The sequence below is a fragment of the Mesoplodon densirostris genome, chromosome 11 (genome assembly GCF_025265405.1).
Source record: "Mesoplodon densirostris isolate mMesDen1 chromosome 11, mMesDen1 primary haplotype, whole genome shotgun sequence".
In the NCBI taxonomy this organism is placed as follows: domain Eukaryota; kingdom Metazoa; phylum Chordata; class Mammalia; order Artiodactyla; family Ziphiidae; genus Mesoplodon; species Mesoplodon densirostris.
The window spans coordinates 37,882,117-37,895,810 of NC_082671.1; the positions used below are offsets into that span (position 1 = coordinate 37,882,117).

The following is a 13,694-nucleotide window of genomic DNA, read 5'->3' on the forward strand; positions in this document are numbered from 1 at the left end:
GCTTATGGCAGATATTTTAAAGAGGCAGAGAGGAAGAATATTTCAGAAATGTTACAGTAATGCCACCTTGAAGCAATAAAGGTTGGGTTAGGGTGAGCAGTGGGAATGAAAGGAAGAGATAGAATCGATGTGGCACATATATACAATGGAATATTACTCAGCCATAAAAAGAAATGAAACTGAGTTATTTGTAGTGAGGTGGATGGACCTAGAGTCTGTCATACAGAGTGAAGTAAGTCAGAAAGAGAAAGACAAATAACCGTATGCTAACACATATATGGAATCTAAGAAAAAAAAAAAGGTCATGAAGAACCTAGGGGTAAGATGGGAATAAAGACACAGACCTACTAGAGAATGGACTTGAGGATATGGGGAAGGGGAAGGGTAAGCTGGGACAAAGTGAGAGAGTGGCATGGACATATATACACTACCAAACATAAAATAGATAGCTAGTGGGAAGCAGCCGCATAGCACAGGGAGATCAGCTCGGTGCTTTGTGACCACCTAGAGGGGTGGGATAGGGAGGGTGGGAGACGCAAGAGGGAAGAGATATGGGAACATATGTATATGTATAGTTGATTCACTTTGTTATAAAGCAGAAACTAACACACCATTGTAAAGCAATTATACTCCAATAAAGATGGTAAAAAAAAAAAGATTACGAAAAGAGAAAGGATAAGATTTTGGTGTCTGGCTATGGGGAGAGGCAAGAAACAACTCTAAGGTTTGGTGCCTTTATTATGGAAAAATGATAATACTGTCGACAGATGCAAAGAAATCAGGTGGGGATGGTGCTTTGTGAATGAGGCTCCATGCTGACACAGCACGCCATGATGTGGTGTAAATGGTTCGCGCTGAGCATCATTGCTCAGAAGGAAATATTCAGTACTTCAGTCTGTGAAAGTGCAGGCGTTTTATGGCAGAATGTAAAGAATGAAGAGCTGAGGCTTGAGTCCGAATGATTTTCTGAGACTGTGAGCTGAGAGGAGACTTAATAAGGACATGCAGGAAAGTCAAGATGTGGGACAAGAATCAGCGGACTGTCACAGAATCCAAGGATAAGGAGTTGTGAGTTTGAAGGATGAAATTTTGCAGAGAGGTAACAAGAAGAATGCCGAGGAAGAACGTGAGATCTGGCATTTTTGGTCTAGACATTCAGGTGTCAGATTATTTTAAGCATTGGGCATGCTTATTCGTTTTTGTTTGGGACTTCAGCATTGAACTATTTTCCTTTCTTATTTTAGTAGATTTCTTCTTGCACTTCACATACCGTGTAGGAGCTATTTTATATCCCTTTTGTAATTCTCAGGCTCAGGGCCTGGCTAATCTGAACATACTTGTATTCTATAATATTAGGCTGTTGTGACAATTAAATGAACAGTGACTAGAGTATAATGAACACTCAGCAAAAATTATTGGTAAAATTTCAAACTTTATGGCAGTATGTTCTGTATTTTTTAAATAAATTTATTTATTTATTTATATTTTTTATTTTTGACTGCGTCGGGTCTTCATTTCTGCGTGCAGGCTTTCGCTAACTGTGGTGCATGGGGGCTGCTCTTCATTGTGGTGCGCAGGCTTCTCATTGCGGTGGCTTCTCTTGTTGCGGAGCACGGGCTCTAGGCGCGCAGGCTTCAGTAGTTGTGGCTCGCGGGCTCTAGAGCGTAGGCTCAGTAGTTGTGGCGCACGGGCTTAGTTGCTCTGCGGCATGTGGGATCTTCCCAGACCAGAGCTCGAACCCATGTCCCATGCATTGGCAGGAGGATTCTTACCCACTTACACCACCAGGGAAGTCCTGTTCTGTTTTTTGGGGGTTTTTTGTGTGTCTTTTTTTTGCGGTACGCGGGCCTCTCACTATTGTGGCCTCTCCCGTTGCGGAGCACAGGCTCCGGACACGCAGGCTCAGCGGCCATGGCTCACGGGCCCAGCCGCTCCGCGGCATGTGGGATCTTCCCGGACCAGGGCACGAACCCGTGTCCCCTGCATCGGCAGGCGGACTCTCGACCACTGTGCCACCAGGGAAGCCCCCTGTTCTGTATTTTTAAATCACCTGAAAATTTTGGAGGGACAAATACAATACCTTTATTGTTTAAGTTTTCCCATGAACACTTAGGCCAACATCGTAATACATAAAGTTAAAAGAGGTTTGAGAGCCATGGTTTTATGAAGAACCTTTGATTCTTAACTCAGAGGTTCCTGCAATTATTGTGCTTATTAGATTAAGTGTACACCATAAACTCAGAACTTCAAAGGTGGAAAAGAAATACTGGATTCTCTCCATTCCTTCCAATGGTTAATGCGGTTCTCTGCTTCCTTTCTCCACGTCTACCCAAAAATGAGTGCCAGAGCAAAGGCCTTACGAGTTATCCCATTTTGCTGTTTAAATGATGTCTTCATCTCTTCTGGAAGGAACAACTCTAATATTCAGCCAAGTTGCTTGGAAGCAAGTTAAATGGCTTCCAGCCCTCCTTTCTTGATAATATTTGGGTGTCTTTTATACCTCTCTATGAAAAGAAAATTTACTGCATGGCAAACCAGGCCAGCAAGATTTCTCAGCAACTTAATTTAGAAGTGAATTATTCTTCTGAATAGACCCATTCTTTGTTTGAATACAAGGCAATCCTTTCATGTGTTTCCCAAATAAGCATCCTAGTTACCACTACCTGAGTTTCCAATAGTGTCATTTAATGTAACAGAATGTACTTTTTCCTAATAGAGGTTTTATGCTCTCCAACATGCCACCTCCCTATTGCAGTTCATGCTCTGAGTTACTTTTATCTCAATAATAAATGTGCAATTTGTGAAACTTGTTCCCAAACTTTAAAGCTAGCTCTCTGTTCTCTTTGGCATAGAATTTAGGTTTTATTTGCCCCCAAATAAGTTTTTCCAGGAGAGAGTTTTGGGACTAAGAATGTTTATTATAAATAAAGTAAAAACATAAAGTCCTGTCTAGGAGTTATGACATTAATAAATCTATCACCTCTTTCATCAGCCATTTTCTATGATTTTAAGGGAAATATTTAAGCCCTTAAGCTAAATGAGGAATATATTTCCTCTCTACCTCATGGTGATGATAATTTATTTGTAAAAATATTTATATGGTATTGGTGATTTTGATAGATTGCTTTATAATGGCAAAGTGAAACTGAAAGAAGTCAGTGTTGAGATCAGACAAAGGGTTGGTCAATTTCTAAGTGGTTTTCAAGTTGGAGTTTTTAAGAAGGAAGTGGACATGAACATGGACAAAGTCCTTTTGAAAAATACATGCCAGGTATGAAGAAAATTATATACTTTAGAGATTATAGCATCATAATCTCTAAAAAGAAAGCCAAATAAGTAAAAAGGTTTTCTCTGGCAGCTGCCTTTTGCTGATAAGATCCGAAGAAGAAACTGTTTTGACCAGTTCCTTGTGATAGTCTTAGAACTGTAGTAGAAAAGCCATGATGTTTACTGATTCTCAAAGAAATCAAACAGACATCCTAAAACCTGTAGTGTAAAAATTTGTGATTGATAAGATCAGAGTATTGGCTTGCCAGAGAAGTTCATTAAACCTAGCTGCATCCTGTGGCGAGGCCATGCCAATGCTAATTATAAACTCTCTGGAACTGAATATAGCGCATTCATGCTTCCCAACCTACTTTATATGACCACACTCAAAAGCAACAACAGGAGACCCAAAGGTTCTATGAAGTTATATTTCTGGACTGAGTGAAATTCTTTCAGCCCCACTTTCTGTGAACATCATCAAAAGCTTTTGAAAGAGACATTCAGAATCTGCTTAAATACCCGAGTGTTGTTTCCTGGAAGCACACTTTCAGGGAGACTGCAAGAGATTAAATACATTGTTACGTGAGCGTGGCCCCACTAAATAGAAGCCCAAGAAGAATATTTCAACTCTGATCAGAGATTTATACAAATAGAGCCAATGATTATCATCAGCCACACAGAACTGAAAGCAGGGTATATGATTAATGTCTGTTGTTAAATAAGTGTATTTATTTCACTATAAAAGTCATGGAACCACATGTGGAAAATTTGGAAAAGAGAGAAAAAGGAAAAAAAATCAGTTACTATCAATCCTACACAGTCATGCAGGGCAGGAAAAGAGATGCAGACGTAGAGAATGGATTTGTGGACGCAGGGTGGGAAGGGGACGGTGGGACGAAGTGAGAGAGTAGCATTGACATATATACACTACCATGTGTAAAACAGACAGCTAGTGGGAAGCAGCCACATAGCACAGGGAACTCAACTCAGTGCTCTGTTATGATCTAGAGGGGTGGGAGATAGCTGATTCACATTGTTGTACAACAGAAACTAACACAACATTGTAAAGCAATTACACTCCAATTAAAAAAAAAAATCCTACACAGTCATTGTTTTAATCTTGGTGTCTAGTCTTTCATCCTTTTTCTTATTGCAAAAAATGATTTTAAAAACTTACTGAAATTATATTAGTTTTTATAAATGCAATTTTAAAATACATCATCCATATAAACATAGATTTAATTTATTGTGAAAGGTATAATTATGGAGCAGCAAATGATAACATTATATGTTATTTGAAGCAATATAGCTACTGAAATGTTTTATTTTCACCATATTTCCACTCTGTCCACTCAGCTCTTTTCCATTGTTAAATGTACTATAAATACAAATATTTGGAATATTTTGGCATGTGGAATTTCACAAGTGGTTGTTGTGTTATTGTTGCTGATATTACTGTACTTGGTAATATAAATAACCAAAAGTTATTAATTACAAGGGCATACAGTGCTAAATCCCTTCATAATACCTACCATGATATGCTTTAGAACAAAAAGGGGAATGACAAATATTATCTAGTAAAGTATAGAGGGAAGCACAGCCGGTAGAAGTCATTTAAAACACCTAGATTCACGAAACGCCATCTAAGAAGTAGCCCACTTTTAATAGTCGTTGGTTTTCCTGAAGGGACATAAATAATGTTTTCTTTTTCAAAGGAATTCATTCCAATTGAATGACCTTTCCTGATGACACTCTTTTCATCAGAATTCTTGCAATCCTTCCCTTAGACAGGGTAGGAATTAACTGTCTTATGACCCTTTATCCTCAGGGTCCTTCTAGTGAATGAATTTAGTAAAATTAATTCACACAACTCTTTTTACCCACCCAGGGAACCTTTCACAGTGGTCTTCTGGAACCACTGCCACAATTCAAAGAAGCGGTTGCAGTGGGAATTTGGTCAGTGAAGGTGCCCCCTTTAACCTAGTGAAACCTGCAAGTGCTTTTCAACTCACTCCAGGCATGGACAGTGTCCCTATAGCTGCTGAGATTACCCTTTTGCATTATCACCCTCATGGTAAAGTCCTTAATGCCTAATACATTGAGATTGTGACTTAAGGCAGAAAGTTGTGTCAATGTCTACCATATATCTCTTATATCTTCCACATTGGAAAATAAATTTTATACTGCATATACATTTTTATACTGCATATAAGATAGGCTGTATTCTTTTTTAAACTTCTTCCTAGCCCATGTTTATGTAATCAACTTAATTAACCCATCTAAATTCTGGATATCTCTACAGATAACTGCAGAACCTCTCAATCTGCCTATCTTTCATTTCAGAATCTGTGCTATTTATTGATTGTTCTTTATTCTTAAGCAAGAACACATTGTTTCCATCACAAACCGTTTTAATAATCCAGCTGAGAATCAGTTAAGCATCAAAGCTCTACAGTGAGATTATACATCACTACTTTCAGTATTTCATGGCCATTCAAGTAGCAAGAATCATTTTCTCAACTAGACTCAGTGGGAAAATGAAAATGTTTACAATGTAAAGCTTTACGGCCTGTTGTCATATTGAAGAGGTGGTTTTTACATTTTTAGACTTTTCTCTCCATACTTAAATTGAGATGTTAAATATAAACCTTCCAAAGGGAATGGTACTGAAAAATAAACATTCACACCAAGTTAATTAAATTTTGGACTTTCATGTCTTCTTTTGCCAATAGATTGCTGCTTTCATTATCACTTATTTATTACATCTTTCCAAATTCTGGTCAAAGACTCACGTCAGATTTGAAAACAATTAAAGAATGACCCAAGAAGCTGAGATGGATTTTCTAAGGGCTAGTTGAAGATTGTTTTGACATCACCTGTTTCCTTAAGAGAAGTTATCTCAATCCCTTTAAGCTAAAAGGCTACCTTGTGAATATCTTGGATATGTGTTATTAATATTTTTAAAGAATCACTTCTCTCCAAGCAGAGTCTAATTCTAGAGTTCTAAAACCCAGAAGGGAGAGTTATGCCTACACAATATTTTAAGTGCCGTGTGCTCCAGAATTCCTGTAGTGAAAAATGTCAGTCTTCCATCAGAGGGATGATGAATTGAGAAGTGCCTTCCCACTCTCTGTGGTTTCCATGGTGCTGACTGTCAATGCCTTTTGTTGTAGGCAGAATACTTCTATGAATTCCTGTCCTTGCGCTCCCTGGATAAAGGCATCATGGCAGACCCAACCGTCAATGTCCCTCTGCTGGGAACAGTGCCTCACAAGGCATCAGGTGGGTGGTCTTTGCCTCAGAGAAAGGTTTACACTTAAAATATAATAGCGATGGGAATAATATTTTAGATCCAGATGTCACCCATCAGAGAGATTACAGAATGTTTTACTGAAGAGATCTATTGATTTTAGGGCAAATCAGTTGTTATGTCCCTATTTCCTTTGGGCAAAAGATTAGGACAGGCGTGAAGAAATGGAAGTTTTAGAATTTCCTAAAAACTCAGTTCATAAATGATTCCAGATTAGAAGAAGAAAAGTCACTATGTGAGATATACTTGGCCAACAAGTGTGAATTCATGTAGTACATATAAATGTGGCAAAGATGCCAAGTAAGTGATCGAGAGAGAACGGGACAAGTCAAGAAAAACTTCCCCTAAATGAACACTGTATTGAATAGGAATTTGAAGTAGACATAGAAAAGTAGGAGAAAGGGGTTCAGTCTTTCAGATCTAATCATCCTTCTCTACTAAGAAAATCCAGTATGCAGTTATTTGTTTAGAACTTTTCAACTTACAAAACACCAGTTCATGCATTATCTAATTTGTGTTCTGGGAGGGCATCAAGGCCTGAATTACAGCTCCATTTTACAAATTAGAAAATTGAGGCTTGTGAGGTTTAACTGACTTTCCCATAGTCATGTGTTAGTAATAAGCAGTGAAGCTGAGACTAGAGCCCAGGTTTTATGACTTTTAGAAAAATACAGAGATCACTTACGTAACCTATGTTACATTGAGTATATATATTGTTTTACATAATTGTAGTAATATTATATATTTGGTCTTGCATAATGATTTTTTGGCTTTTAACATTTTAACATAAGCATTTTCCCATGTCATTACAGATTTTTCCAAAAGTTATTTTTAATGACCTTATAATATTGTTTTATGAACATACCGTAATTTATTTACTCATTCTCTTATTGTGTTACTTAGATTGTTTTTAGGGTTGGCATACTAGAAATATCACAGTAAACATCATTTTTAAAGTAACAGATGGTCAGTAGCCCTGTTTGTCTTATTCACCATGACTGCCAACCCAGGGCCCAGCATAGAACAGGCTCTCAGAAAATACTTGTTGGATTCATGTGTGTAGCAAAATCTTAAAGTTCATCTCATTATTTTGTTAAGAATAGATTCTTAGATGTAAAATTATTGTGTCAAAGGATATGAACTATGAACTTTTTAAAAGGCTCTTAAATTGCCAAAATGCCAAATTACTTTCCGCAAAGGTTGTGCCTATTTGCACCCTGGCTAGCAGTGTTGGAGAGTACCTGGCTTACTAACTTCATCAACATGTGTTATTAATCATGTTAGCTGTTTTGCTGACTTAAGAAGTGAAAAGTGGTTTCTCAGTGTTCTTTCAATTTGATTTTTTAAATTCCTAGGAGGTAGGAAGTTATTTTCTTGTATCTGTTAGACAGTGTAAATGTCTGTGTGCCCTGCTCATTTTTATATTGAAATACTGTGGTTCTTCTTATTAATTCGCAAACCTCACTATAAAGTACTGACTGTTGATTGCAATTTTTTCAATTTATGTTTTATTTTATTTTTTTGAGGAGGGATATGCAGAGGCTTTAAAATCCTGTGTGGTCAAAACTATCTTTTCCTTTGTGATGTTTTTCCTATTACTTTTATGCTTGGAAATTAATTCCTATTCCAGAGAACTGTTAGGTGATAATTTACACATGCTTCTAATATTTTATAAAAATTTATTTTGGCAGTAGTATGAGGTAGGGCTCAATCTGAATTATTTTTCTGAATTGTCGACTTTTCCAGTGTAAGAGGTTGGACTGACTCAAGATATGCTCTTTATTTTACAATAAGTTTTTTATAGATAAGAGTTGGTTTTAGAGACTACTGTTTGTTCTAATATTATAATATTTATAGTTTTATAATATATTAAAATAATTGATAGCAGAATCCTGTCTCTTAAAAAAAATTAGTCTTCTTCTTTTAGAGGAACATTAGAATAATTTGTCAGACATCAAATGAAGATCTCGTTAGGAGCTAATTTTTTTCTTTTCCATTAGGGTTTATTATAGGATATTGAATATAGTTCCCTGAGCTATGCAATAGGACCTTGTTGTTTATACATTCTATATATAATAGTTTGCATCTGCTAGTTCCAAACTCCCCATCCATCACTCCCCCACACCCCTCCCCCTTGGCAACCACAAGTCTGTTCTCTATGTGAGTCTGTTTCATATGTAAGTTCATTTGTGTCATATTTTAGGTTCCACAGATAAGTGATATCATATGGTATTTGTCTTTCTCTTTCTGACTTACTTCACTTAGTATGATCATCTCTAGGTCCATCCATGTAGCTACAAATGGCATTATTTCATTCTTTTTATGGCTGAGTAATATTCCACTGTATATATATATATATATATATATATATATATATATATATATATATACCGTATCTTCTTTATCCATTCATCTGTTGATGGACATTTAGGTTGTTTCCATGACTTGGCTATTGTAAATAGTGCTGCTATGAACAAAGGGGTGCTTGTATCTTTTCAAATTAGAATTTTCTCTGGATATATGCCCAGGACTGGAATTGCTGAATCATATGGTAGATCTATTTTTAGTTTTCTGAGTAACCTCCATACTGTTTTCCATAGTGGCCGCACCAACTTACATTCCCACCAACAGTGTAGGAAAGCTTCCCTTTTCTGCACACCCTCCCCAGCATTTGTTATTTGTAGACATTTTAATGATGGCTATAGTGACTGGTATGAGGTGGTATGTCATTTTAATTTTGATTTGCATTTCTCTAATGATTAGTGATGTTGAGCATCTTTTCATGTGCCTGTTGGCCATCTGTATGCCTTATTTGGAGAAATTTCTATTTAGATCTTCTGCCCATTTTCTGATTGGGTTTTTTTTTTATATTGAGCTGTATGAGATGTTAGTATATTTTGAAAATTAACCCCTTGTCAGTTGCATCATTTGCAAATATTTTCTCCCAGTCTGTAGGGTGTCTTTTCATTTTGTTTATGGTTTCCTTTGCTGAGGAGCTAATTTAAATTGATGAAATAATCAGGAAATCAGGCACCCTTACAGAGTCCATTTTCAGGTTGTAGTTATCTACTACTTCCAATGTATCTGTATTGCCACATCCCAGCACTGTCAGAGTTGGGGACTAAATAAGCACAGAGTTTCTCTAATTTCCTGGCATAGGTGCCCATGTGGGTATAGACAGGAAGAGTGTGAATCTGGGTTTCTCTTGGGTCATCCCAGTGCTGCCGATATGACTCACAGCCCTCCCAGAGGATTTACTTCCAATCCAGATGGGTTTAGGTTCTAGGAAGCTCCTATGAAGGAAAAAGGCCTTGGGTTCTGGAGATACACTCACCTAAGATTTGTAGCCTCAAGGATATGAATATCCCATTCCAGAAACATGGGCACCCCAATTCCACTCAGATGATAATGCTAGCATTATTGCATACTGCTACATCATGGAGACAAGAAAGTTCTTAGAATATGACCACCAAATTCTTGGAATAGGGCATTACTCAGTCTCATGCCAAGTCACTTGGTGTTCCTTTTTAGTCGAAGATAATTTTCAATAAAATTTTTCTTGATCATATTTGTTCTTTTTCTTAAGAAGTGGTCAGGAGTAAGATAAATACATAACATGTCTCTCAATTTCCATTTCATATTTTTGAATTTTTCTTTTGTCTTTTTCTGATTATTAAAGAAGTACAAACTCATTTAGCCCATTAAAAGGTATTAATTAATTGCACAGTTATACCTGCTCAACTTAAAATAAATCTTGAATCTTTGGATTTCTAATTAAATGCTTATATCCAAAATCTTCCCAGTTTTATCATTTTTGTGTGTCTAGTAAAAAAAAAAAAAGTTTACTGAAATTCTACTTCTTAGGATATTGAAGCAGTAAGGTTTTGAATATATGATATGAGAATATTTTAATAGGTCATGTTTAGAGAAAACATCATTTGCTAATAATTTAGAATCTTTAATAAAATGTAGAAGAAAAAGTGGATGATACTTTTGGCAAGGTGAGACTAAAAAGAACAAGCCTGGGATGAGGTGACTCATGCACATGTGTGTGCATTTATACACACACACACACATTTTACACGGACAACCCCCCCTCCCCCCATAGAGATTTTTGGAGGCAGATGTAGGATTTGTTTGCAGAAATGCAGGTGCAAGAAGTTTATGGGAATTTTAGTTCATTTCAGGGTAGTTATTCATTAGCCTCATTAAGCTCAGTCCCCCCAGCATGAGCAGTGAGGGTAACCTGAATTATTAAAAAGTAACCAAATCAGTGTGTCTTGCTCCTAAGCATCCAGGTAGCTTTCATTACTCTGCTGGTCTATTTAATACCCTCAAGCTGCTAAGGTGTTCTTTTATCCTACAGACTCCTATATGCCTAAGCGTTGCACGAAAAAGAAAACTCTTGATCTTTAACAGTTACGAAGTGCCTGCTTTCTGGCATCTGAAGAGAACAAAAACAGGAAATACAAACTGCAGGGTGGTTCAGTAAAATTCCTGAGTTGGATAACGAAAAACAGTTTCCATCAAGCCAAGGCTTTACCTGTTGGAACACTCTTTCTCTGTCATCCCATGAAACCAACAGAGCAGGGGTGTTTCTCAACCAAGACCATCAGGAATCGAATGTGTAGAAATTGTCAAATAGGTGTTAGTGCTGGGAGGACCATCTTCTTCCTGGTGACCCCCATCCTTAGAAAGTGAAGCCCAGAGTAGGTACTCCGTAAGTATTTGCTGAGAGAATGAATGGATGACTATTTGTGTTGGATGATTTATATTCATGGAACAGCTTATAATCATGTGGTGTAGAGGATGAGCTCTCGCCCACCTTATTCATCTCTTCCCTTGTTGTGAGGCAGTGGTTTGCATGACCGAGGCTGAGGCTGTATGAGCACCATGCTGGTCTCAGTGTGGAAGAGGTTTTTTTTTTTAAACATCTTTATTGGAGTATAATTGCTTTACAATGGTGTGTTAGTTTCTGCTGTATAACAAAGTGAATCAGCTATAAATATACATTTATCCACATTTCTCTTCCCTCTTGTATCTCCCTCCTACCCTCCCTATCCCACCCTTCTAGGTGGACACAAAGCAGCGAGCTGATCTCCCTGTGCTATGCGGCTGCTTCCCACTAGCTATCTATTTTACATGTGGTAGTGTATATATGTCCATGCCACTCTCTCACTTAATCCCAGCTTACGCTTCCCCCTCCCCGTGTCCTCAAGTCCATTCCCTACATCTGTGTCCTTATTCCTGTCCTGCCCCTAGGTGCTTCAGAACCTTTTTGTTTGTTTGTTTAGACTCCTTATATATGTGTTAGCATATGGTCTTTGTTTTTCTCTTTCTGAGTTACTTCACTCTGTATGACAGTCTCTAGGTCCATCCACCTCACTGCAAATAACTCAATTTCGATTCTTTTATGGCTGAGTAATATTCCATTGTATATATGTGCCACATCTTCTTTATCCATTCATCTGTTAACAGACATTTAGGTTGCTTCCATGTCCTGGCTACTGTAAATACTGCTGCAATGAACATTGTGGTATATGACTCTTTTTGAATTATGGTTTTCTTAGGGTATATGCCCAGTGGTGGGATTGCTGGGTCATATGGTAGTTCTATTTTTCGTTTTTTAAGGAACCTCCATACTGTTCTCCATAGTGGCTGTATCAATTTATATTCCCACCAACAGTGCAAGAGGGTTCCCTTTTCTCCACACCCTCTCCAGCATTTATTGTTTCTAGATTTTTGTTTGATTATGGCCATTCTGACTGGTGTGAGGTGATACCTCATTATAGCTTTGATGTGCATTTCTCTAATGATTAGTGATGTTGAGCATCCTTTCATGTGTTTGTTGGCAACCTGTATATCTTCTTTGGAGAAATGTCTATTTAGGTCTTCTGCCCATTTTTGGATTGGGTTTTTTGTTTTTTTAATATTGAGCTGCATGAGATGCTTGTAAATTTTGGAGATTAATCCTTTGTCAGTTGCTTTGTTTGCAAATATTTTCTCCCATTCTGAGGGTTATCTTTTCGTCTTCTTTATAGTTTCCTTTGCTGTGCAAAAGCTTTTAAGTTTCATTAGGTCCCATTTGTTTATTTTTGTTTTTCTTTCCATTTCTCTAGGAAGTGGGTCAAAAAGGATCTTGCTGTGATTTATGTCATAGTGTTCTGCCTGCGTTTTCCTCTGAGAGTTTTATAGTGTCTGGCCTTACATTTAGGTCTTTATCCATTTTGAGTTTATTTCTGTTTATGGTGTTAGGGAGTATTATAATTTCATTCTTTTACATGTAGCTGTCCAGTTTTCCCAGCACCACCTATTGAAGAGGCTGTCTTTTTTCCAGGCTGTCTTATTGAAGAGGCTGCCTCCTTTATCAAAGATAAGGTGACCATATGTGCATGGGTTTATCTCTGGGCTTTCTATCCTGTTTCATTGACCTATATTTCTGTTTTTGTACCAGTACCATACTGCCTTGATTACCGTAGCTTTGTAGTATAGTCTAAACTCAGAGAGCCTGATTCCTCCACCTGCATTTTTCTTCATCAAGGTTGCTTTGGCTATTCAGTGTCTTTTGTGTTTCCATAAAAATTGTGCAATGTTTTATTCTAGTTCTGTGAAAAATGCCATTGCTAGTTTGATAGGGATTGCACTGAATCTCTAGACTGCTTTGGTAGTAGAGTCATTTTCACAATGTTGATTCTTCCAATCCAAGAACATGGTATATCTCTCCATCTATTTGTATCATCTTTAATTTCTTTTATCAGTGTCTTATAATTTTCTGCATACAGGTCTTTTGTTTCCTTAGGTAGGTTTATTCATAGATATTTCATTCTTTTCGTTGCAGTGGTAAATGGGAGTGTCTTCTTAATTTCACTTTCAGATTTTTCATCATTAGTGTATAGGGATGCAAGAGATTTCTGCACATTAATTTTGTATCCTGCTACTTTACCAAATTCATTGATTAGCTCTAGTAGTTTTCTGGTAGCATCTTTAGGATTCTCTATGTATAGTATCATGTCATCTGCAAGCAGTGACAGCTCTACTTCTTCTTTTCTGTTTTGGATTCCTTTTATTTCTTTTTCTTCTCTGATTGCTGTGGCTAAAACTTCCAAAACTATGTTGA

At 37.2% G+C, this 13,694-nt stretch overlaps 1 protein-coding gene across 1 annotated transcript in view; it reads left to right on the forward strand.

Moving 5' to 3' along the window:
* WIF1 (WNT inhibitory factor 1) overlaps positions 1 to 13,694 on the forward strand; it is an 89,137-nt gene that overhangs the window by 42,808 nt on the left and 32,635 nt on the right. Inside the window, exon 3 of the mRNA XM_060112524.1 lies at positions 6,441 to 6,549. Within this exon, the coding sequence (XP_059968507.1) occupies positions 6,441 to 6,549 (109 nt within the window). The remainder of the gene's footprint in view (positions 1 to 6,440; positions 6,550 to 13,694) is intronic.